General features: G+C 47.3%; 3 protein-coding genes across 5 annotated transcripts; 2 read left to right on the top strand and 1 right to left on the bottom strand.

Annotated features, from left to right (window-relative positions):
• Positions 1-8,380: 8,380 nt before the first annotated feature.
• CBY1 (chibby family member 1, beta catenin antagonist) lies at positions 8,381-12,345 on the top strand. Of its 3 annotated transcripts, none has more exons than XM_041416681.1 (5): positions 8,381-9,314; positions 9,906-10,015; positions 10,702-10,807; positions 10,892-11,007; positions 11,838-12,345. In XM_041416681.1, the coding sequence occupies exons 2-5, from the start codon at positions 9,938-9,940 to the stop codon at positions 11,916-11,918; spliced, it is 381 nt and encodes a 126-aa protein (XP_041272615.1). In that variant the 5' UTR covers positions 8,381-9,314; positions 9,906-9,937; the 3' UTR covers positions 11,919-12,345. The 3 variants fall into 3 exon arrangements, 2 of the variants coding, with proteins under 2 accessions (XP_041272615.1, XP_041272614.1); XR_005953541.1 differs by lacking the exon at positions 8,381-9,314 and having other exon boundaries at positions 9,324-10,015; positions 11,838-12,007; positions 12,144-12,345; XM_041416680.1 differs by lacking the exon at positions 8,381-9,314 and having other exon boundaries at positions 9,324-10,015.
• A 132-nt stretch (positions 12,346-12,477) lies between these two features.
• On the top strand, positions 12,478-14,378 carry TOMM22 (translocase of outer mitochondrial membrane 22). Its single transcript, XM_041416683.1, has 4 exons — positions 12,478-12,638; positions 12,739-12,857; positions 13,156-13,273; positions 13,673-14,378. Exons 1-4 carry the CDS (start codon positions 12,528-12,530, stop codon positions 13,745-13,747), a joined length of 423 nt encoding a protein of 140 aa, XP_041272617.1. The 5' UTR covers positions 12,478-12,527; the 3' UTR covers positions 13,748-14,378.
• A 328-nt stretch (positions 14,379-14,706) lies between these two features.
• On the bottom strand, positions 14,707-24,805 carry JOSD1 (Josephin domain containing 1). Its single transcript, XM_041416682.1, has 4 exons — positions 23,852-24,805; positions 18,563-18,691; positions 18,258-18,452; positions 14,707-17,045 (listed from the first exon to the last, which is right to left on the bottom strand). The coding sequence occupies exons 1-4, from the start codon at positions 24,034-24,036 to the stop codon at positions 16,946-16,948; spliced, it is 609 nt and encodes a 202-aa protein (XP_041272616.1). The 5' UTR covers positions 24,037-24,805; the 3' UTR covers positions 14,707-16,945.
• Positions 24,806-25,037: the final 232 nt, after the last annotated feature.

The raw sequence follows: 25,037 nt of genomic DNA, 5'->3' as shown, positions 1-25,037 counted from the left end.
TTGCTAGAAGCTTGTCCAAGTCTCAGTTCCTTCAAGAGAAATGAAGGCTAGAAAAAATTTCAGTAATTTACCATATTGTTAGGATTAATGCCTTAATTCTCATGCATTCCCTTTAAAAAGTCTGGCCCGTCCCCAAGTTAAACATAGCTATCTCTAGGGCAAAATACAGCAGCACTAGTGCTAGCTGCACCACGCTGCAGCCATGGGAAAAGGAATAAAAGCATCCTCTCCTGTTGAAATGGCAGGAGAAATTTCAGGGTCATAGAAGGCAATTGTGGTCTTGCAAAATAGCTATGGCACCAGGGAATGTCCTTATCTAGTGAAAAGCAACTGATGGAATTATTCCATAAAGCTCACAGCCGAGTCGGCTGTCTGCAACAGAAACAAGTTTGGAATTTTCTTCCTTCAAGATTTATTGACTCCATAAATTGCTTTCACAAAATTAACAAATCACAACACACTTGTGTGTTTCAGTCTCCCAGCCTGGATAGAAAATGACACTAGCATCACATGGTTACTGTATTTTTCTAAGACAGATTTGTAAGCAAATTAATTTCTCCCAAATTCCACTGCCTGCATTATTCCTTAGTGAAATATGTTTCCCCCTTGCCACTCCACGGTGACAAAGCAGCACCAGTCAAAGGGCTTTTTCTAACATGCTGTAATGGCAATGCCCTGCCTGTGGCAAGAGGAATGTGGCTGGCAGCATGGCAGTATCACTGGGATGATACTTAAACATAAACAAGGGATTCAAAAAAATAAAAAGTCACCTGATTCCATCAGCATTGCTCTAATAGTGGCTATTAAAAGAAAAAAGTAAACCAAACTCAATTCAGCTTGGTCAAGAGAAGCCAAAGATTTTGCTTCCACTTGTTGATGGATATGTGGCAGCACAAAGTTTCGTTACAAAAATATGTGGAAGTCAGCAAGTTGAAAACTGGGTAAATTGTGTGTTACACTGAGAAAAGTCATTGGCAGCATGAGTAAATATAAAAGAAAATGTTTACTATACCTAATTTCAGATTTTAAGGAGAATATCTTGCTCTCCTGCCAGCCTGTTTTCAAGGGCTCTGGATTTTATCCCAGCAGACAGACTTGTGACTGATCACCTATTCCTTCTCACCCCACCTCCCCTCCCTGCTTCAATGTACAGTACAGGAAAATTCCCAAAGTGTGTAACAATATAGGCATTGTTCTTAACTTCAATTTAAGAGCAATATAATTCAGCTTAGTTCCAAAGCATTTGTAGTGAAATAAATGTTTGACTCTATGAACACCAGCTTTGAAAATCCTCACAGGCTTCTGTATCCGGTTCAGTGTTCCCAGCCTCTGACTCAATGCAGCCTGTGTGCATTTACCATTCCCAGTCCTTCCACTGCTCATACTCCTATGCTGCTTTGCCCAAATATCCTTCTCTTGCTTTTTTTCCTTCTCCGATACTCTCTTTGCTTGGAGCTTTTCCCTTTTTTGTGTGACAAATAAGCATTTTTCCTTTTTCCTAAAACACCAATGAAAAACATGTCAAAATTTCCTGTGGTTTTCTATTAGACATTTGAAAGCAATTTGCTACACTCTACCTAGCTACAGTGGTCATGCTGTTGCATTATACTCCACCATCCAGATTATTCAGGTCTCAAGATATCAAACCAGGAATTAAATCAGGCGCTCATAATTAAGCCGTAAAATTTGAGTGGTGGGCACCTGCAGTTCCCATTGACTGCAAAATAAGTGCTTGTTATGGAGCATTTTGGAAAGTGTCACTGCTTACCGAGGGCATTTGGACATTTAAATTTAAATTAGGACATTTGTTTTGGATACTGCAATCCCCATTTTTTACTGGCAGATTATCCTTTTTTGCAGCCCACTGCACACTGGTTCACCTGTCCCAATTTCGATTACAAGCTTTCCCGTGTTCTACAACAGGCTTGACATCCTTAACATGATCTCTGGCAACAAGTTATCACTAGCAGTTGTTTAGTCTTGGAACTGAAGTAGCACATTACTTCAACTGTAAATGAATGAATGAATTGTGAGAACAGCCTGTCTGCTGACCCATGAAAACAATTTCCCTTTCTTTCAGAGTGACAAGATTTAAATCTTCAGAGACTCATATTTTCATTTACTTTTATTTCCAAAATGAATCAAATTACACAGATGTGTGAGCTGGGAACCGGTTTCTAAATATGACACACCTTCCCTCCCATTAAAAAGATGAGATTCTTTACAATATTTAAGCACTTGGTGTGTAAGTCAAAGTTAAGTATCATTTTCCCTGTACCACATTTTTCCCTTGCTTCTTTTCTAAAGGAAATGTCTGCTGTATCTTGGATCTTGGCTAGTGAGTTCAATATAGGCAGTGAGTGTTGCCTGGGGAATGGTGACCTGCAACAAATAAGAATCCCTGAACAGCAGAGAAAGTGCAGTGTGGGCATAGTGTTTGAAATTAGGGTGATGGAACACCTGCCGAGGACTTCAAGCAAGTCTGTCTGAATGGTTACAGAACAACTCCTGTTTCATGTCATCTGACAAAATGATGAAAAAAAATCCCCAAAAATCCAACAAACCCAAACTGACACCCTTTTCAGTTATAGTAACAAGATGAAAAGTGTTGAGGAACACATTCAGTGCTGGTAGCTCGGTGTGCAGCTGCAGTGTCAGCCGCAGGTTGGGCTCTGGGCCATGAGAGCCCCAGGCAAGAGCCAGGAACTGGCGCTGACCCTTGGCACAACAGAGGGCACAGGACCTGTGGCACAGCCAGGTGACCGGACACTGAGACACAGCAGGAGCCGAGGACTCAGCAGGAAGAGCCAGGACTTTGACACACACAGACTGGGAGGGTATAAAACCCAGGGCTTTCTTTGGGGTCCCTTCTTGGAGGCACCCAGCTTGAGCTGCTATTATTTTGCTGCATCATGGTTAAATTATTTTAAGGATCCAGGAGACTCTAAGGGAAATCCTGGCTCAAGCCAATAAGGAAACCTGGTCTGACTGTGGGAGTTTGGGGGGTGTAGGGAGTCAAGTGAGGCACCCACTGGGTCACTGGAGCTGCCAACTGAGAAAGGGCCTCAGTCCCAGGGTGACTGACAGAGTGGCTTCTGGATGGTCAGACTGGGATAGTTTCCTTAAGAGCAATGAATATTTTGATGAAAGCCTGAGCTTCTGTGACACATCCACTTACTGGCCATACATGTTTGTGAATGTATTTTTATCCTGCATTCCTTCCAGTCTTACCAGTCTTCTCTGAACTGCTTGTCATCTTGAAGGAATCTGAGGAAGGAAGGCAGAATGAAAAACACAGTTCCTAAGTTTAGAATCCAAGACTTAGCTTATGTTTTATTTTCAGTTTTGGAGAAAGAGCACCCTCCACTATGGTTCATTTTGCTTGGGCATTTAATGCAAATTCAAAATTTATACTTTCAGGATTCACTTCCCCTTGTGAACCAATGAGCTTTAGTGCCGGTGAACACGCTTGACACTGTGCAGCTACTTGTATGACAGTTGTTGACCTGCCAAGATCACCTTCTGCCTGGTTCATGTCTCGTGTTTGCATCCCATGCTACCCCAGGGAACAACACAGAACAGGAAACCAAAACCAACCAGATCTCCCATTTAATGCTGTAAATACTCCTGTACCTTGCTTTCACAGGTCTCATAGGAATGGGTTCTAAATTGGCATCCTGGAGTAGTGCAGACCATTGCTGAGCTGTCATCTGCATTCCTGAAAAGCCTGAAAAGCAATGTCATCTGCATAGGAGCTGGCAGCAGATACCCAAAAGGACTTTCTGGGCCACAGGGTCCATTGTCATGTTGTTGCAGAATCCACATCATCTAAAGGCCACATAACTTCCAATTTTTGCATTTGATAAGAGGCCATCCACAGGCATACCTTTCTAACACAAAGAATTAGTGTAGAGTAAAACCTGGGGGGAAAAAAGACCACCCAGGTTGGATACAAAATTCTTATTTTGGTTAGCAGGGTCTAGGGAGAATGCTTACCTCAGTGTTCTTATGACTCTCTCTTTGATGACAGCAGTTTGCTCATCTTGAATTTTTCTGGTTCCAGCTGGGAATAGTCCCAGTTAGTGTAGCTTATTGGAGCTTCTTGGAGTGTGTCTAAGTGAAGGTATAGAAGGAATGGTGAAAGAACTTGGAAGAGGAAAGAATACTCAGCACTTCTCTCCCATCTTCATAGCATGTTATACACACTGAGCTTCACAGAATCTCATGATGCAGTCCACTATACACAAGTGTGCTTGTTTGTACAGGCAAAGCACAGCTGATGCTCTTCTGAGGCCTGAGATGAAACTACCTTGGCAGGGAATTTAGAATCCAGGCCCTGTTTGCTCTCCCTTATAAACAACACAGCAGAGCAGTCCAAAGGCCAAACATCTTGTGTCCAGCAGCTGCCAGTGGTGAAGGTTACAACAGCACCAAACACCAGCCCACACAGAGAGATGCTTGAGACCCTTTCCCTGGTATTCCCTTTTCCTGAATCTGCTCATCAGGAATGTACAGACTGGAAGCATAAGTTTCATCATTTCCTGGAAGGACATCTTAAGTGAGCCATGGAAACAGATGACTGTGAAAGTAAGAGACAAGGCAAAGTCTGAAATACAGATGTGGAAGCAAGAAAAGAGTAGCCAGGTAATAGGAACAGAGTGAAATAAACCTTAACACAAGCTTTCACTGCTATGTGGGCTGCATGTGTTCTTCAGACCTTTGGTCTCCCAGTCACCAAGGCCAGCCTCGTGGCAAACTCTGTCAGGAAGCAATGGCTTCTCTCCAGAGCATGTGAGTGGCTCAACTGCCTGTGTATTTGTGTGCAAATCACTCCTTCAAGTGAACAGTGTGGCCACAATGGTGAGCAATGATTGGAAAACCTTCTCAGATGTCTGGGAACTTTGCATATTTCATGCATTCCTTCATTTACCCTTTTTTTTTCTTCTTAGAGCAGAGGATACATGTTTTCCATTTTAGTCCATATTAGAGAGGCCAAAGTACACAAATGTAAACACGTTGTATGTATGTGTGAATTCAGGGAAGGAGGGCAGGAACTGAGTTTGAAAGACAAGGGGTAACTCAGTTAGCAACTGATGGTAACTTACAGCTTGCAGGAGCTAGCTGCATTTCCTGACAGGAGCAGAACTGTTCTCACCTATCATCCATTCTGAAATTGCATTGCAAAGCTGTGTCTTGCACTCACCCGTACTGAAACATGACCGGGGGAAACAAGCACAGAAGCAGATACACAAGGCTTGACTCAGCAGTGAAGAGAAAAATAAATAGGGTTTAAGGAAAAAATAATGACAACTCCACATTCTTTTTAGTCAAGAGATCATGTACACAGTGCTCTTTTGAATAACAAAGTCTAAATTTCAGCCAAGGTAATGACTGCAGCTTTGAAAAGCCAGTAGGGAAAAAGTATGTGATTTGGTAAAAAAATAAGGATAAAAACATTTCTCCTTCCTCCTTTCTTTAAAGGTCTGGTTAGCAAAATAGAACAATCAGAAACAGAGTTAGTGCAGATATTTAGAACTTTTAGGACACTGTAAAAGCCAGCTGAGAAAAGTGAAAGAGAATTAAGAACCTGTGAATAAGTAGGTAGCTAAAAGAGAGAAGGTAGAGGCAAAGGAGGTGAAGGCATACTGTTGGCTGATAGAGGGCATGCATGAGGGATGAGAAATATAACCTGTACTTTACTGCATCTTATTATTTTTTAGGTTACTAAGATCCATCCAGAAGACAGAGGCATGAACTTTTCTAGGCAGGCTATCACTCAGCTATTCAATGAAGGGTACCACCTGTGACAGACGCTCCATTGTCTCCAAGAGTCATGGCATCCATGATAGTTGGATATGAGGATGCTTGCAATAATGAATTAATAGATGCTTGCACAGTACTCTGAAAATCTCAATTTCTAGGATAAGCATTCATTTCAGATTCCTTTTGTGCGAATGGGTTTCTCCTCTTCACTCTCCTTGCGTTTTCTTTGCCTAGCTATAAGCGCTGGAATGAGAGCCTCCTGGTGGTGGAATCTGTGACAGGCGGGAGGAGAGCACATTTCTTAACAAAGCAGTGAAACGGCTGTTCTTTTACCTCTTGAGTTAGCTGGAATGAAATAAAGAAACACAGAGAGAAAAAGAAGTGTCGGCTTTGTCAACAAAATATAGGTGAGGTATTTAATATCTAGGATTCTAAAAGAATGGACATCTTTAACTGCACTGAGGCAACAAGAATTACCTCATGCTGAAAAATTTAATTGGGCAGGGAATTAATTTCAATATGCCAAAAAAGAGTTTTAAACTCAGCCTCATTTAGCCCACCAGGTGTTACCAATAGGTAAGGCTTTATAAATCCTATATATTCGTAACAACCAGGCAATGGAGCAACTTTCAATACAACTAAAATAAATACTCAGAGTAAGCCTAGAGTAAGTCTACTGAATTCACCAGTCAATGGGGTTTCCCTGTAATTATTGATATAACAGAGAACAATAATAACCCCCCAGCGTACATGAAAAAAAAAAGAGAAACACTATGGAGTTAAAAGCAGCTCTGAGAACATCTAAGCTATAGATTCTCTATCACTTTTGAGCCAAAAAAGCTGAAGAAGATGCTCCAAATTAGGCTATCAAGAACAGCTTGGGTCTATTCCAAAATTTCCACACTGCCATGTGCTACAGCCCTATCTTCATCCTGTCAATCTCTCAGCCTTCCACCAGTGTTCTCAAAGATGTCCTCCTGGGAACACAGGCAGCTTCCTTACACAACGACTGTAACATACAGGTTCTTTACCATTTCACGGGCTTTTGCACTTCCTAAGTGATCTCTGTAGTTATTGTCCTGGGAGAATAGGTTTGCTAGGTGTTCTTTTCCCCATAGAGTGACAGGAACAGAAGGATGCATACTACTACACCATAATGCTCTTAACATAGCTGAAAATCATATATCAAACTATATATAAATATATATATGTATGTATTTGCAATGTACTGAGAGACAATGCTAGAAACAGCAACAGTCAGTTCTTGTCTCGGTACCTACCTGATGTAGGTGGAGAAACAATGATGAAAAGCTGCTACCAAAATACCCTGGGAGGTTGCTGCAGCAAGGAAATTCCACAGCATTTTTCAAGGAAATGGAGTCTGGTGAGAAATTAAATTTCGTCAAACCATGCCAAAGAAGAAAGATTCCTGAAGCAAATCACAGCAGAAACCATGACACTGAACCTCCTTCTCTTAGACTCCAGGAGAATATTTCTGAACTCTTGTTGACAAGCCCTACCAACTATGAGACCATGGCCACAGACATTTTTTTTAATTATTCACCGTGGGTGCAGCAATGAGGCACAGAAGGAAGCATTCACCTCCCGTGCCAAGGAAGTGGGGATGGGCTGCCCGGCTTTTTCCAAGTCTCTGCTCCACAGAAAAAGGCAGTAAGGGAATCACTCTGAAACCCCAGATGCATGAGACAGTTTAGTTTTACAATAATGACACTGTATTTCAATACTCATCCTCATACAATTACAATACTCATCCTGCTCAGCACACGGAGAACTCAAGCAACAACTGTGCTGAAACATACAGGTTTCTTCTAGGAAGGTGAACATCACAGAAAAAACCACCCCCACCAAAGTGAGCTCAGTCCCTCACTATTCTGTATGCTTCTTGGCTCTTATAAGCCCCCAGGTGAGCTGCCTTTATGTTCTCATTTCAAAATTGTAATTCTACATGCTCTCAGCTTTCCTTCCAAAGTTCTTGCCCTCATTTGTCTGGACCTTCCTTTCACCTTTCTTACCCAATATATGCACACACGTGTGGGTATTAAATGGTGATAGAAGCCAGAAATACTTCACAAAGGCCTTGCTCTGAACAGCAAGTTTTTATTCCACCTTTAAGGGTGTTGACTTCCCACCCCACACTCCATTATTATCACTTTTCTTGTTGCAAAAATCACTGCTTTCCAGTGCACAGACTCTGCTTTACTGAGTCTGAAAGCAACTGTTTTTATAGCATGTGTCCTGCAAGAACCAGATATTGGTTAGCTGGACTACCAAAAGATACAGCAGCACCAGAAATTTTTCTTGTCTCAAGTCACCAGATTTAACTGTGCTATTTTTCCAATTCTCATTCCAAGTGAGCAATTTTCTGGTTCACTTAAGGCAGGGTACCAATTAAGCACTCTGGGAATGAAGTCTGTTAGATTTTTTTTTTTTTCCTGGAGTACTAATACATGTACCAACCAAATCAAAATGTAGGTGATTCTCTTCTTTTCTTCTCCTTTTATCTGCCTGCCCCCCCCCCCCTTTTTTTTTCCTTGTCTCTATTTTTCCCTTTTAACTAAAGTCAGCATCTTAGTACATCATTAATCCAAAATTTTTCAGGAAAGCCCCAGGAAGTCCTCAACATAAGCTTTTTTAACAATGAAGCAAGTAACTTCAGATTGCTATTCTAACATGTTGGAGAATTATTTTATAGTTTAGGAGTGGCATTTTGCCTCTGTAACATAAAAAGTGCTGGTGATACATGTTACATACCCATGCCATTCATTCAAAATACCCAAAGCAACTGCCACTGCCACCTCCCATGGAATACAAGCCAGCAAGTAACACAGGGAATCTAAATTTATTCCACCATGTGCTGAAAGGGAGGGCTTTGCAATGTGCACAGAGAATCAGGATGCTGGGACTGCTTCAAAGGAAGGTTTGTGAGGAGCTGCTGCTGCGGAGTCACCGTCCCTGGAGGTGTTTGAGGAAAGACTGGACATGGCACTTAGTGTCACAGTCATGTCCACATGGTGGTGTTTGGCCAAAGACAGGACTTGATGACCTCAGAGATCTTTTCCAGCCGAACTGACTCTGCGATTCTGTACCATTCTGCTCTCTCCAGCTCCTCAGCCATCATCCCCCGAACCCGAGCAGTCCAGGACTCCAGACCTCCTCCACATCTCCAACCTTCAAAGCACGGAAGGGTTCTCTGCCTAATGGAGTTTAGTTATTTATCTGAAAAAATAAACAAACAATCCCCACCAAAAGCATTTTTAACAACTCTTCCAGGCGATTCGAGCATTTTAGGGAAGGTGTTAAGGAAAGCGGCGTCAATACTGCCCGAGTTTGACGCAGCTCGCGAGCAAGGCCGACCCCCAAGCCCGCCGCCCGGCACTCCGCCCCCGTCTCCCTCCAGCACAGGAGGCGGAGCGGAGCCGCGGATCCCATCGCCACGGCAACGCGGCGGCCGCAAACCGCTCCCGGGACACGCGGCGGATCCCACCGGCGGCGGACACGAGCGCCGGGAGCGGGCGCGGCCCGACGGAGAGGTGCGGCCCCCCCGGAATTAAGGCGAAGCTCGATGGAACAGCCCGACCCAACCGCCCCCGCACCGCGGGGCTGACCCTACCACTGCGGCGCGGGGGGGATGGGGGCTGGGGGGCATTCTTCATCGGCTCCGCTCTTGCCGAGCCCGCCGCTTTGGCCAGTGAGATGCCGGGAGGGAAAACAGAACAAAGGAGCGTCCCGGCGGTGGCCCGTGCGGGGCACAGCGCTCCGCGGGGCCCCCTTTCCAGCTCCTCGGCGTGCCCGTGGGGTGGTACGGCCCGTGCCCCCCCGAGGTGCCGGGCCGCGCGGCGCCGGCGGTACCGGCCGGGGGCGGGGGGCGGGGGGTGACACCTCGCACCGTCGTCCTCCGTCCCCCGCCCGGCTCGGTCACGTGGCGCTGGAGGTGCGAGGGACGTGGCCGTGGAGGGCCGGTGCTGCCTGGTGGCGGTGGCGGGGTGGCGGCCCGGACCCCCCCAGATCGCTGTCTTGGCCTGAGAGCTGGGGGGCTCTGCCTGGGGAGAATATGCCTGGGGAGAACAATGCTGCTCTCGGCCCACAGGCTCAGACCTGTTGTGTCTCTCCTGCTCCTTCAGGAGCCCGCCTTAGGCCTGGCCAGCAGCGTGCAATGCCTCTCTTTGGGAACTCCTTCAGCCCGAAGAAGACCCCCCCCAGGAAATGGGCCTCGCTGTCCAACCTGCACCTGGTGAGTGCCGGCACCTGCGGTTTGCTGCAGGAGCCATGTCTCGGTGGCAGGGGTGGGCAGCTGTGAGTGCCGTGGTCCTTACAAGGGCTCCCAGCTGCTCCTGGGGCAGGAAAAAGTTCTTCACCCAGAGGGTGATTGGGCTCTGGAACAGACTTCCCAGGGCAGTGGTCACAGCACCAAGCCTGACAGTTCAGGAAGTGTTTGCACAATACTCTCAGGCACATGGTGCAGCTCTTGGGGACTGTTCTCTGCAGGGCCAGGAGCTGGACTCAATAATCCTTGTGGGTTCTTTCCAACTCAGTATATTCTGTTATTCCAACTGTGCTGCTTTCTTCCTGCAGTGCAGCACCATTCCTGATCACTGTGACTGTACATGAAGCTAGAAATGGAATAGCTCAGGGAAGAATCATCATCACCCCACCTGCAGTCCAGAACTGTGTCACTGAAAACTTCTCACCAGTGGTCTCCAAGTGCAGGGAGATGAGTGTGTAGGTGGGAGAAAGTGCAGGGATGGCAGTGAGAGGAACCAGTCCTCAACTGCAGCAGTACATGACCAAAGTAGGGTTCCAGGCTCCGGGGCCATTTGGACCAGCATCTTCCACTGGAATGCCAGTCACTAAGAAGTGGGAGAGCATGGGGTGGCTCTGGAATTCTGTGAAACTCTGAATGTGATCTTCTCCCTGCAGCTGGATAGATCCACCCGTGAGGTTGAGCTGGGCCTGGAATACGGCACACCCTCAATGAACCTCGCTGGCCAGAGCCTGAAGTTCGAAAATGGCCACTGGGTTTCAGGTAGAGTACAGCTCAGCTTGCTCTGGTCTGAAGTAGCCACGGTTGGCTGACAATCTGTGTTTTGACCTCCTTCTTTCCTCCAAGAATCAGGAGGCTTCGTGGGGGATCGCAGGGAACTGCAGCGCTTGCGCAAACGAAACCAGCAGCTGGAGGAAGAAAACAACCTACTTCGGCTGAAAGTGGACATCCTGCTGGACATGGTGAGCCTTTGCCCAACTCCTGCCTGCCCATAGCAGTGGGGATACCCAAGCAAAGGGTGCTGGGTCCCCTGAAAAAGGCTGTTCTCCATGCATCCACTTTCTGCTTTACCCTGTCGTGCAACACGGGTGTAATGGCCAAGTGACTGTGGCAGTAAAGCCTGATCCCCTCTGTGAAAACAGGGGAAGGTCCCCCCACATCAGAGCTTGTGAACACTGTGGCTGAGGAGAGAGAAGCCCCTGCAGGTGCCATGTCTCCTGTTTCCCTTTCTGCACAGAATATGGCATTTTTCTTGCCACTCTGTCCTCTGCCCTAACTATGAAACTGAGTTACAGCCACTGTTTCTGGTCACAGAAGATTAAAGCTTCCATCTGCTGTCATGAGGGATGATACATCTGTCCTATGTGTAAAACTCTGGATGAAAGAATTTCCAGTAAAATTCAGAATTTCCAGAAATTCAACCTTACACAGCTTTCATGCTTAAGATCTGGAGAGACATTCAGGGAAATAGAACACACGTCTATTCACAGTTAATAAGTGATTCAGCCTTTATGTCACTCTAAACAAATATTTTATTTCCTTACTCTTCATGTGTTTTAAAAGTGGAAAATGGCTTTTGTGGCTGGAACACTTAGCAGAAGCACTAGCTGCTCTCCAGGTTTTTCACGCAATCTCAGTGAAACGTGACGTGGCAGCTTCCCCCTTGCTCAACAGGAACAAATTGCCTCCTGCAGGACCTGGCTTGTGGCTGTAAATCTCGGTTGTGCTGTGAAGCTGGAAAAGCCTCACAAGCTTTTAACTCCCTCCTGTTGTTGTTTGCTGTGCGTTCCAGCTCTCCGAGACCACCGCCGAGTCCCACCTCATGGAGAAGGAGCTGGAGGAGCTGAAGCAGCACAGCCGGAGGAAGAAGTGAACAAGAGACGGCCAGGCTGGTTCTGGGTCTTGGCCCACAGGATGCTGGGGCTGGCTTGGGCCTCCCAGCCATGCTGGTACGGTGTGGAGGTACTTTGTTTCACGGGACCACGAGCGCCGAGATGCCTCCAGCGTTGTGTGGTGCCGTGGGTACTTCTAATGGCTGCTTTGGCACCACAGCGCTGTTATCAACACGATTTTCCTCAGAGCACTTTTACCTTGCTAGGTTTCCTCACCGCAGCCCAGCACGAAGGCGGCGGGGCGCGGGTCTCCTGAGGGCTCCTGACCGGAGCGGGGAGAGCCCTGCCCGCCCCCCCGGGAGCCCGCGGCTGCTTCTGCAAGCCTCACCGTCCCTGCCTTGGGCGAGCAGGATGCTGGAGTTGCTCGTTCTCGAGAGTTTTGCATATTTTATATAAAACCTTGCAATTAAAACCCGCTTTCTGAGGGTGTTTGTGACGCGTCGCGCTGTGCTGCGGGGGCCGGGGCGGGGCGCGGTTGCTGTTCCTCCGGGCCGCCAGGGGCCGCTGCCTCGCACGGGCTGGGTGGCGGGAGGGCGGCCGCGCTTCCGGCGGCGCTCTGGCCTCCGCTCCTTCCGTCCTGTCTGGTGGCGATGGCGGCCGCGGCGTCCCTGTCCCCGGAGGAGCTGCTGCCCAAGGGCGGCGCGGGCAAGGCCGAGGAGCTGGAGGACGAGCTCGACGAGGAGGAGGAGGACGACGAGGAGGTATCGGGGCAGGCGGCGGGGAAGGCCGGGCGGGCGCGGTGACCCCGCGGGGCGCGCAGGGCCGTGCGGCGGGGCCTGACGTGGTTGGTGCCGCCCGCAGCTGGACGAGACGCTGGCGGAGCGGCTGTGGGGACTCACGGAGATGTTCCCCGAGAGCGTCCGATCGGCGGCCGGGGCTACGTTCGACCTGTCGCTGACGATAGCGCAGAAGATGTACAGGTGAGGGGGCGGCGGGCCGGGCCGGAGCCCCTCGCAGCGGGCCCGGCGGGCGGAGCGGGGGCGCGGGCGGCTCCGCCGGCTTTCGCCGCGGCTTTGGCCGCCGGTAGCGCAGTGCGGGGCCTGCGGGGAGCGGCAGAATCACGGGTTTTGTTTATGGGCGGCTTGGGAAGGGCGGGGATAAGGGGACGCCCCGGAGCTCGGGGTTGAATCTGGAGGCAGGCTTATGGTTGAGGCACGGAAGGGAAACGCGAGACTGGGCCAGTAAGAACTGATTCCTAGGGTTCTGTGTCCTTGACAGATTCTCTAGGGCAGCTCTGTGGATTGGGACCACCTCCTTCATGATTCTGGTTCTTCCTGTCGTCTTTGAAACCGAAAAACTGCAGATGGAGCAACAGCAGCAGCTGCAGCAGCGACAGGTGAGGCGGGAAGGCGCAGCCGTGTCCCTGCGGAGCTGGCTGGCAGTGCCTGCACCTCCCGCTGGGAGCAGCGCTGGGCAGCCGGCGGAGCGGTGCGCTCTGCTGTGCGCTGTGGCCGCGCTCATCCCACCGGCTTCTCTGGCTGGCTGTTCCAATTAGACAGTCCTGCTGATTCCCAGTGTCAGGCTGGTGGCAATGCCTGGCAAGCACAACCAGGCTTTTACCAGCCAAAATATGCTGCGAGGGGCTGAAACGGGGGCTGTGGTCGGGCGCTGGCCTCGGCTGTTGCAGCAGGCGCGGGACTGGTGCTGCAAAGTGCCACCAGTACCTGTGGGAGGGGGACAGCATGGCAAGACATTTGCGTCCTTGAAACCCCTCAATCAATGGTTTTCTTTCCAGATCCTCCTCGGACCCAACACAGGGCTCTCAGGGGGAATGCCAGGGGCCCTGCCTCCGCTGTCTGGAAAAATCTAATTTGCGGAAGCCAAGTTGGATTCATATCAAGTGGGAAGACCTTGCGATTATGATATATTGAACTGTTGATTTGTTGGGCCAGGGCATTTTTTCTTTTTATTTTTGGTTCTCCTTTGGGACATTGACCTGTTCGTAACGAGGGAGGGAAGCCCCCCTATGGACCTGATGATGGCTCCTGTCTGCATCCCCCTCTCCTTTAGAAATCATGAGTATTTCCTTTCATTCAATCACTTGCCATAACCAGTTACAGACTTGGACCGGGGGAGCTCCTCTGCCAGCTTCTTGCCCCCACAAAACACCCTGGGGCACAGGTCAGGCTTTGAAAAGCAGCAGGCAGACACAACAAATGCTTTCCTGCCTGATTTGGAGCTGAAGGACAGTGGTGGCAGGAAGTGTGACTTTCCCAGCAGAGGAAGGAGGGGTGCCGGTGGCAATCAATACCCCACGGAAAATACTCTTTGGGAAGATGCGTCTGCAGAAACACTTTCACTGCAGCTGTGCGTGTGAGAACCGAGGGAGCAGCAGGCCAGGTTTGAGACGATCGCATCCACGCAGATTCTCTGCCTCATAAAGTAGAACAGACATCAGCTGCGTATTTTTTTGTATGGAATATTAAATAAATCCAACCTGAGCAGTGTGGTTTTAATAGATGTCCTTGAGGGAGGCTCAGTTCTTTCAGAGCTGCTGGGGATGTCTGGGTAGGGATCTCTCCATTTCATGCACAGCCTGGCAGCGCGTAAGGGACTGACGTGGCCTTGTCACCTTCAGAGGGGTGGGGAAGCCGCTGGCTTAAGGGAATTCTCCGGGAGGTGATCCTACCTCAGCACCGGTGTCCACCGTTCAAGGTTCTTAAGGCACAGAAACGTGGTGGTTTTATAACCAAAGAAAAAAAAATTTATTTATCCTTTACATACTTTGTTACAGAACAATTGAATTGAACATACAGAAGTGATAGGACATTTATATGGAAACTTTTTTTTTTCCATTTTTAATATTTGGTTAAACAAAATACATCTCTGTAAACAAACCCAAGACAAGGCTCTAACAAAACCAAACAAGCAAGAAAACAAAGAGGGGCTTCCCCGCTCCCGAGCAGTGGGACTGGACCAGCTCACCCACCCCCGGGCACAGCAGCCTCACCTCCCACAGGGATGTGATCATACACTTTCCCTTTACCTGAGCAGCTGGATCACACTGTTTCTCCCCTGGGAAAGCAGTTGACATACAAGGAAAGGAAAGCAGCCCCGAAGTATTTTAAAACATCTTTGCATATTGTGCACTGATCCATTGGCTTGCAGTTCCCATGCAAACAGGGTTTTTCTCCAAAGTGCAACTTCAATCAGCATAGAAAATGTTGCTGTTGAGATTTATATTTTCCCCTCTTGAAGAAATGGCTTCAAGTCAGGAGCAGAATGCCTGCAGGCTGAACATCCTGCCTGGAAAGTGTTTAAAAACTCTGCCAGCTGGTATTGGTCATTGGAATGTGTTACGAAATAGGACTTTTTAAAACGTAAGAGCCATTTGCCCTTGACTGTGGGAGGCTGTGCTCAAAGGACTGCAGAAGTGCTTGCCAGATGTCCGGGGCTCAGCAAACACCATCGTCCTGTCGTCGTGTGGCCCGTGTTCTCTGTTGGGACCGTGCCACTTGGGTGGTCTCTGAGGTTCGAGCACCTGCCCATGCGTTTGCAGAGCTCTGGAGAGAAAAATAACTGAGAAAAGGTCATTACAATCCCTCCTTTCACCAGCTCAAACATCAGTAATGAGTTTCCTGCATGATGGAACAGGATCCTTCGAGCTCCATCAGGTCCCAGAGGTTGCTGTTCAACATGTAAAGATGGAAGCAAACAGCAGCTCAGCCAGGAAGTGCTAAACACAACGAAGTGAGTTCCAGACTCAGCATTTCCTCCTCCTGCCATGGAAGGCATGGCTGAGCTACAGCTCTCCTGGGAGACTGGGAAACAGCTGGTGGAGATTCCTCTTAGTGTCTCTGTGTCTAGTCTCTCTTCCCCATGGAAAGCAGAAAAAAGCAATTCACCCATTAATGGAATGTTTGTTGGCCAATGCTAAAGGAGAGGTTGGTTCAGTACCAAGCCAGGGTGTCTCCAATGCCTGGAAGTTCTGGTGGACCCTCTGCAGCTCCCACACCAGCAGATGGCAGCAATAAAAGGGCAAAACTGACTGCTATAAAGGCTTCCCTCCTCAGCCCATTTTTATTTTATAACTTGACCTCTTTCATTTCACATTACATCTGTGACTGTGGGCTGGACTTCTGGAGAGAGGAAAATAAAAGGGAATTAATTTCTTTGAAAACCTCTTCAGCTTTATTCCTCTCTCCAAGAAGCCCCTAAACTACTGAATGACCATGCAGAAAACCAAAATAACTGTTAAAAAAGAGTAAAAAAAAACCCCACCACAGCACGAAGAAACCCAAGCAGACTGTGGCCTCTCTCCAGTCCAGAAACTTGATACTCCTCCGTCATCCTGTGTTTGCTGTTTCCATGTCACCTTAGCCAGACACACACTGCCAAACAACCACTCACCACATACATAAATCCTTGCAGACCCTGGGGAAGAATCCTCTAGCTACTACCCAAAGAATTTCTTGGAAGATGACTCTGGTTTTATTATTGTTTCCTAATTCCTGGCACAAACCAGCCCTAAGAAGCAGAGGGTCGTGCTGAGCACCGTACCATTCCTAGTGTTTTGAGTGTCCTGAGAGACCCTTAGGAATTGCAAATGTCTTCACAACAACTTGTTTTGAAGGGAGAGAACTGTAAAGAGGTGGCAGGTGCTCAGTCCCTGCTCCTTCCTGACAAGCCCTGGAGGGAGCAGCATCCCACCACACACAGCCTTGAACCACGTGGGGAAATGGAGACCCAGGGTTTCCAGGCACTCTTTCTCCCCAGCCCAGTTTTTCAAGAGTGTGATGCCTTCCAGCTGGCCAAAGGGCACTGCAGCTCATCCACCTTGCAATTAAAGTGATTGGCTTCCAGTTTCCTCTGCTCTGCCCGCAGTTCTTCCCCACCCACCACCCCCAATGTCCTGTGCCATTGCCCTATTGCACCAAGGAAGGAAGAGAAGAGCCTAACAAAGGGAATTCCAGACAAAGAGAGTTGGGGCACCCATTATCCAGGTTTTAGGACATCAGGAATTTGGTAAAGGGGAAGAACTGTAGTGGGAGGACAGAGATGACCCAGGTCACACGTCAGCTCTCCAGGTCTGATGTGCTTCCACCTCCTCTGGCACCACCAATAGGAGTTCACAGTTCTTTCCTCTCAGCTGGTGTTTCAAAAATTTCCTGTCATAAAGAGAAACAGAAACAAATGCTACTGAATGTAGAACTTTATAATCTACAACAACAATTAAATATTATCTTAATCTCAGCAGAGATGAGTTTATATAGATGCCACTTTCTTATTTTCCAAGGTAAGAAAAACAGAATTAAAACCAAATTTAGTTTCTTCATATTTTCAAGATCAAGAATCCCACCTTAACTTTAAATAATTCCAACAAATCTGAGGGGGAAAAAATAATTTTATTCTAAAAACAGAACACCCCATCATACAGATGTCCTTAGCAGCAGTGTACCACTTGATCATTTGACATGTTTTTTTAGCCCTTTTCTGCATGTAAGCTTTTTCTAATACCAGACTTGGATTACTTATAATAAATATGAAAAAAATCAACATTTTCTTCAATATATTTTGGTCCAATTTCCAAAACTCCCAGCAAAGACAGCCCTAATTTATTGCTGAAGAATGATACACTTAGGATAAAATCCACCAGAATCTCTGCACCGTAGTTTCACAACTACTTTACCCCGGAAATTTACCAAAACTTCAATGGCACGGCTGGCTCTGCAAACACTGCACATGTGCAATCCCTAGCTCAGAACAAGACTAGTCAAGGAAGCAAAGCTGCTTGACTAGGAGGATTTACAGCACGATGGAATGGAAGCTAAACAGCAATCAAGAGCAGGTGAAACTTTTACAAAGTAATGACCTTCTTGTGTTAAGATTGAAGAGGGAAGGGGAGCCAAGCCAGAAGGGCAGGATATGCTTACATAGGAAAAGTGATTCCTAACTAACAGCTCTTACTGCTCTTAGGGATAAGGCTGCACTTTTAGTCTGGAAAGCCTTTTGTTGGAGACATACAGATTGTTACTAAAGAGGCAAAGGATGCTGGTGCTGCCATGTTCGAGGAGGGAGCGGGGCACAGCACGTGGTGTTGCAGGTGTCACCCACTAATACCAGAGACAGCCTCTAGCTTTGCCACAGACAGAGCCAGACACGTAAGAGGCCAAGTCCAGCTCTCCTGAGCTGACAGAGACACCACTGCCAAAAGCATTTCCGTAGCTTTGCACAAACGGGGCATATATCCAAGTGGAGGCAGAAGAACCTTATTATTCTCCAATTTTTACAACTGAAAGTCAGCCATACATGTTTCAATCACCAACTGTTTAAGGACAGACTTCTTACCTCCAACAGCGACAGATCAGTGGAAATCCTACCTGAGCTCACTTTCACCTCCAATCCACTCGGGCACCTTGAGCTTGGAATCGAGGTTGTAGTAGGTGCCTCCCACCTCCCGGACACAGATCCAGTGCTGTCGCTTGAGGGGGAGCTTCAAGGGGCCCCAGCAAAGGCTGGAGGGCAGATTCATGATGAAGCCCATCACGTTAGACAGGGCAATGGCGTTAACATCTCTGAAAGAGTGCAGAACATCAACCAGATTATGTTCTGGTGCTTTCACTTCAGTCTCTTTCTCATTTCTACAAAGAGTAGCCACCTCCAGAATTACACAACTTCTCGGTACCTGCGCTTATCCCACCAAACCGCCTCGTAGCCTTTGGTCTGAAGTGCTGCCATAATCACGTTCACATCATAGTTCCCATTCCCCAGCATGCTCTTCTTGTGGGGGGTCACCATGGTGTTGGGAGACAGCCTGCAAACAGAAGAGGAGACTGCTCTAGCAGACGTTTGCTGAACCTGTATTCCACAACCTGCTATATAACTTGAAGTCCATTTCCAGGGGTTTTGTGTTTAAACACAAACTATTGTTTTGTGTTTAACAATCGCCCCCTTAGCCCTCATCAAATGGGCTGAGGGAACTAAGTAATGCATTAAGAATAACTTAGATGTACAAAGCCTACAAAAATCCTGCCTTTGATGCAAAAGAAATCACAAAGATCTTCCTCCCTGACCCCTTGAACTGGTACTTCTGAAGGATGCCTCAATTATGATTCTTCCTCAGTTTACAGCTGGAGTAAATGCCACTTTGCTATTTAGGACAGCGGCTATTACAATTTCAAGAGTCCAACAGTCAACACCAGTCTTGAAGACTGGATGAGAAAAAGAGGCACGGGAGGTTGGCTGCAGGAAAGGTTGTTTTTCCTCCTCCTCCACTGGTAAATGAAAGAAGTATTCAGACACAAAGCTGTGAAGGTACTTGGGGCCGGGAACTTTCCAAAGCTGTTGCGGTTGCTAGATGACAAAAAATATCTGTTGATGTAGGTAACTAAACAGATAATCCTGATGCAAACAAATCTCTTCAGTTTTGACCTGTAAGTTTGCTTAGACATCAACTGCATTACTACATCATCTAAAAATGCAGAACCACAGTCCATTACATTCATACAATCACAGAATATCCTCAGTTGGAAGGGATCCACATGGAGTCCACTCCTGGTCCCAGACAGGACAGCCCCAAGGATCACATCATGATCTTGACAGCATTGTCCAAACTCCTCTTGAACTCTGTCAGGCTTGGTGCTGTGACCACTTCCCTGGGGAGCTCGTTCCAGTGCCCAGCCACCCTCTGGGTGAAGAATCTTTTCCTAATATCCAAACTAAACCTCCTCTGACAGTGCCTCATGTCATTCCTTCAGGTCCTGTTACTGGTCACCAGAGAGGAGAGATCAATGCCTGCCCCTCCACCTCCTCTTGTGAGGAAGCTGTGGGCTGCTATGAGGTTACATGCCAAAAATATATAACAGACTTTGCACAAGTTCAGATAATGGATGGGACACAACATGGAGATGTGTGGTAAAAAAGCCTGTTAGTCACTTTTATGGCTTTGTGTTTCCCCCCTCTGCCTAAGAAATTTTGTAAGGAGGGAAAACAGCAGGATGTACTATTATGAAGATGACAGCGGGAAAAGCGAGCACGGCGGAAACCGGGAGCAGAAAGCAACAAAGCCACGTAATGCCGATCCAAAGGAAGTCAAGCCTCAGATGAGTTCTGTTGTCATGAGTTATCGTTCCATTGATAAAGACTCCATTAATTCTGCTGGTGCAAAGTTCAGATTTCATATCATCCAAATATCTGTATTGTACCTGCCTCCTCCTCTTGTCAACTCATCCCCAAAATCCTAATGATCCTGCAAATTTTTCGCTCAGCCTTTACCACACTGCATATTTTGCAGGCATATTTCACCACTGGAAATCCCTCAGCCCTGCTGCATTCCTGCCCATCTTACCCAACAAATTATATTTCTTTAAAAAGGCGTCTGTGCAGCAGTGGCAGAAGACGTGGAAAATTCTTTTTAACTTTAGTACAATAGTGTTTGATGCCCATATCTGTGATTAATGCTCAGTTTTGTACCCTACAGTACCTTGTACAAATGGCAGAGATTAATGTGGCTTTGTGTTAATTCCATACATCCATGACTAACAGTCTTGTATCAGCTAGCGCTTCCTTATTTACCTATATCAGCCATTGGGATGTACTAGCAGATGTCTTAGTTTTGAGAACAAAGATAAGAGTGCCAGGGCAAAGAATGATAAGAGAAGTGCATCGTGACCTGACATCATACTTGAGATAGTCTCAAGGTGAAAAGATTCATTAGAGGATCCAGAACAATAAAGAGAAAATTTGGGGAATGGGATGTTCCCAAATGACCCTCAAAAGATCCTTACTGACATCCAAATAAATCCATGGAAACAATTAACATATATGCATGTATTCAGGAAATATAATGCATTTGTAATAGAAGTGCAGTGAATATATACTGCTTTCATGCATATAGCCTGGTCTGGTTATATGACTACTAGACTGCTGGGTGCACATGTTAGGTGGAGTGATCCCCATGCACCCAGCACGCTGAATAAAGGAATCTCAGCTTCCTTACTTAAGCAGCTGTGGAGAGTTTATTTCCCAGTTTGCAGTGACACCATGACAGCGTAAGGCATTTGACAAGAAAGCAGTGGACTGAGTAGGGAGTTTCAGAGCAACCAAGGCTGGAGAGGCTACAGGCAGGTAGCCTTTGTCTTCAGCTGTGAGTTTTTCTGCAGTGGAGCAGTCTGCAGCAGAACAGTCTGGGAAGCATGCTCACTACAGAAGGGAGAGGAGTCCAGTACCATGGTAAGAGGAAAAGCTGTTAATACCACCATGGGGGTGTATTTTACTAATCACAGAGACAGAACCTGCAGCTTGTCACAGCTCTCCCAGCATCTCCATAAAGCAAGATCACTTGGCTATCCCTAATTCCTCAAGATCATTGCTTCAACCTACCAACTCTCCTAAGTGCCAGCGAGCAAGGAAAACCTTACAATGCAGAGAGCCCTTTGGGCTGCAGAAGCACCCTCTCATGGCACCATTTTCCAGACAAGTTTATTCAAGAGCTGAAAGAACACATTTATCTTTGTTCTTTCACATAACTTCCAGAGCCCCGGAAATGCAATGAGGTGAGCGTGGGCAACAAAAAACTGGCTTCTGTGAACAAACTTTCCCCAAGAGCCACCTCAACATCTTGACCCACACATACCTAAGCAGGGTCCACAATCATCAGCTGAAGGATTCTGACCAGGCAAGGAATTAAATTGTTGTTTTGGTATTTTTTATGTAGCCACTGAGCTGAGGAAGACTGACAAAGCTGGACAGAAATCCAGGTAAATAATCCTCCTGATCCTTCTATCAGAAACTTTCATCAACATGTTGTCTTAACACAAGGGGCTCCAAGATTCCTGCATGCATTGTCTTTCCTAATCAGGTCTCAATATGCAGACTCCAGTGAAGCAAAGAGATTTTGTTTGTATCTCCGTGCAACATTTGAAACATGCAATCATACTTCCTGCAACAAAAGCCAGAGGAACACCAAGAAGGTATTTCTCGCTTTAGAGGAAAGAAGATGGAAAGACTACACAATCAGAGGGGTGCCCAGACCAAGTTTCAGCATATGCTTGAGATGATACCCTGGCCTTACACAACAGGATGCAGCAAAAGGGAAGCTAATGATTAAGCAAAGTGGTTCAATCATTTTCCAAGGAATGTGGTAAAAGCTAGAGAGCTTACGTTTATTTGTGATTTTGTTACCTTGTCAACACCAGGTTTAAAAATCAGACCTCAACATTTTTGCAGGTTATTAAAAATACTCATCCATCCTTTATCAATACATAGAATGTGAGTAGACACAGGAAAAGACAAGTGACATAAAAAGGGGAGCTAAATTCACGCTTCTCAAAGGCAAGTCAAAGAGCTACACACAAGCAGGCACTCAACAGAAATAGAAAGGTAGTGGCAATTCTTTTGTATAGCTTATAGGTCATCCCTTTCCAAGAGCAATATCCATGTGTATTTCCATACTATCATGGGGGTGAATCAATCTCTGTATCTTGATCTGAATATTAGGATGGAACAACTCCAGGCTGGAATAAAAGACAAACTCTCCCTCCTAGGGAAAGAGGTCCAACAAGATTAATATCCAGTCTTTTTCTGAGAAGTTTCATGCTGCACACTAATTCTGTCTCACCAAACACAATGAAAGCCAACTAATTAGATCATCACACTCCTTCTACCACATGAACTGCCTTTGTTTGCTTCAGGCCAAGAGCAATCCAGCTGTGATTAAGATTCTGACAATTGCTGCTCTGGAACAAAACCACAGTGTGTTTACGCTGGACAAAGAGTGCCTTGAGCCTGCCATGGGCCATCTCCACTCCACCAGCAGGAGTTCCACCTACAATGCTATACAATAAATAGCATTTCAATCTGATACTTGTTATTGTCCTTCACCACATTCTTTTGCCAAAGACAGGCATGAGTTTGATGAGTCAAGCACCAGTTCCATAAATTTGCCAGTTTTCAGGAGAGCAGCAACAGCTCCCTGCTCATCAGCACAGGGTACCACAACAGCCTCATCCCACAGCACGTGCTGCCACGGTGTGCAATCTCCTGCTTGTCACAAACACGAGATGCTGGCAACTGCTGCTAACAGGCATTCAGCCATAACTTACAGCATCTTTACAACGTCTGCAGGTTGAGTATCACAGGAGAGCCCTTTTCCATCATTTCCTTTATCATCACTTAGATTCATCAGTGGTGGGTCGCCAGAATTATAAAGGCCCACAGAGGAGAATTTCCATAAAGCATCAAAACACAATAAAATAAACACTGAGCAAAATATGAGCTATTGCATAGGCCACGTTAATAATTTATATTCATCCCTGTAAAACTCAAACCCACTTTATTAATCATCTGAAGCTCCTGGGAAACGTTTAGCAATGCCACAGGAAACAAGCATCCAGCTACTGAAATTAAATCTAGTTTGAGAGAGTACAGAGAGTCTTGCTGCATGGAAAAAAAAAAGCCCATAATATTTGAAGAACTTCACTGAACTTTTGAATATGGAATCGCTCATTTGGCAAAACTCCTAATTTCTAAAAAACTTACAAGTGTTGCAGTAATAAGTCAAGAAGTCATTCCTGCTACCTTCATTCTCCCAAGGCAATCCCCAAATATATTATTAACATCTAGGTAATTTATCTACACAAGTCAGGGGCAAAAATATGGAAGACATGTAGAAGAGGCTTTAAGGTGAGTAGAGAGGAAGACAGCACTCCAACCACAACAGCATCTACAATAAAACCCTTGGACCCAAAGCTGGCAGTCAGAACAGGTTAAGAAACAAGTAAAACGAGAAAGAATTTCTGCATGGAGGGGAAAAAAAAAAAGGCTGGGGTTAAAAAACCAAGATACATTCAGTTCAAAGCAGTGGCACAGTCTGAATCCCTCCTTTTCTTCCTACTTCCCCCCAGATAACACCCAACAATTCCTCCAGTCAGCAGAGGACCAGGGGAAGCTAATGCCAGTACAGAGAGCATCCTACCTCTGGAAAATCTCCTGCAGGGTTTCCCTAGTGAAGGCGTTGCTGTCCTGGAAGACATTGTTGAGGGCATGGAGGGCGCACAGCTCCCTGCGTTGCTTCTCATGGTAAATGTGCTGTGGCGGTAGCTGGGACGGCTCGGGAGATTCCGATTTGGTCTTGTCACCTTTCCATGGCACACAACTCATTTTCTCGACGGGTGGATGGGGAGTAGGTGGTGAAAAATGAAGGAGGCTGAAGTTTCTGCCTCCACAGTCACAACAGCAGCCCACTGCCCTTTCCTTTTGTGGGCTAGCGCTGCTTCCAGCTTGCGAATCCTCCTCTTGTGCTTCAGTCTATTCAGTAATTGCCTCTGACAGCTGGCTTTAAAAACCACATGAAGATCTGCAACCTCCCTCCTCCCATACCCCATAAAATGTAGTATTTCCCTCCCCTCCACAGAAAAAAAAAAAGTCAAAATATAGGATTCTCCTTAGTGTCAAGGTACCAGCTGGAATTTATCACATCGCTCCTTTTCTTCCATTTCCTTTGGTCTACAGTGCCACTAAAAAAGTACCCAGACGAGGTATCAAGGAGAGGCCCACCCCCAAAGTGCCAAAAGGAAGATGAAGCAAGCGCCTGGCACTGCCTATGGAGTACAGGGTGGTTAAGCACTTATCAGCTGCATTCCTCCATTCCTTTGGGAACGACTGAATCCTGGCAGAAAGATGCCAACAGCTCGGGAAAGGAAACCACTTCTTGCTAGGCCACGAGAAACCCAAGTCCAGGCTGCGGGGAAGGCGATTCCTCACAGGTCACCCTGCGCTCCGACAAAGGGAAGTCTCCGTTAGCAACCACAGGCAGCTCAAAGCCCGTGGGAGCGAGGGTAGGGCAGGCGGGACCAGCCCCACGGCCTGCCTCGCACCTTTCCACCCCGCCCCTCCCCACCCCGCGCCCTCACAACCACCACCACCACCGAAACAGCAGCAGCAGCAACCCAGGCGGGAGCCGCTTCCCACGACCAAGGCCCAGCGACCCCCGCAGCCCACCGCGCTGAGGAGAGGCCCCCGTCTAACCCCCACCCAGCCCTTCGGGGCTCGCCGCTGGGCCGAGGCGCCCGCCCTTGCCCTCGGGAGGGTCGGAGGGGCCCCGGGGCCCCGCTCGCGCCACTCTCGCGCACGCACGCACACACGCGCGCGGCCCCCCGCCC

This window comes from Onychostruthus taczanowskii, unplaced genomic scaffold, assembly GCF_017590055.1.
Source record: "Onychostruthus taczanowskii isolate IOZ18803 unplaced genomic scaffold, ASM1759005v1 scaffold53, whole genome shotgun sequence".
NCBI lineage: Eukaryota > Metazoa > Chordata > Aves > Passeriformes > Passeridae > Onychostruthus > Onychostruthus taczanowskii.
The sequence above is the reverse complement of the archived record's forward strand: the minus strand, read 5'-3'. Positions and strand labels throughout refer to the sequence as shown.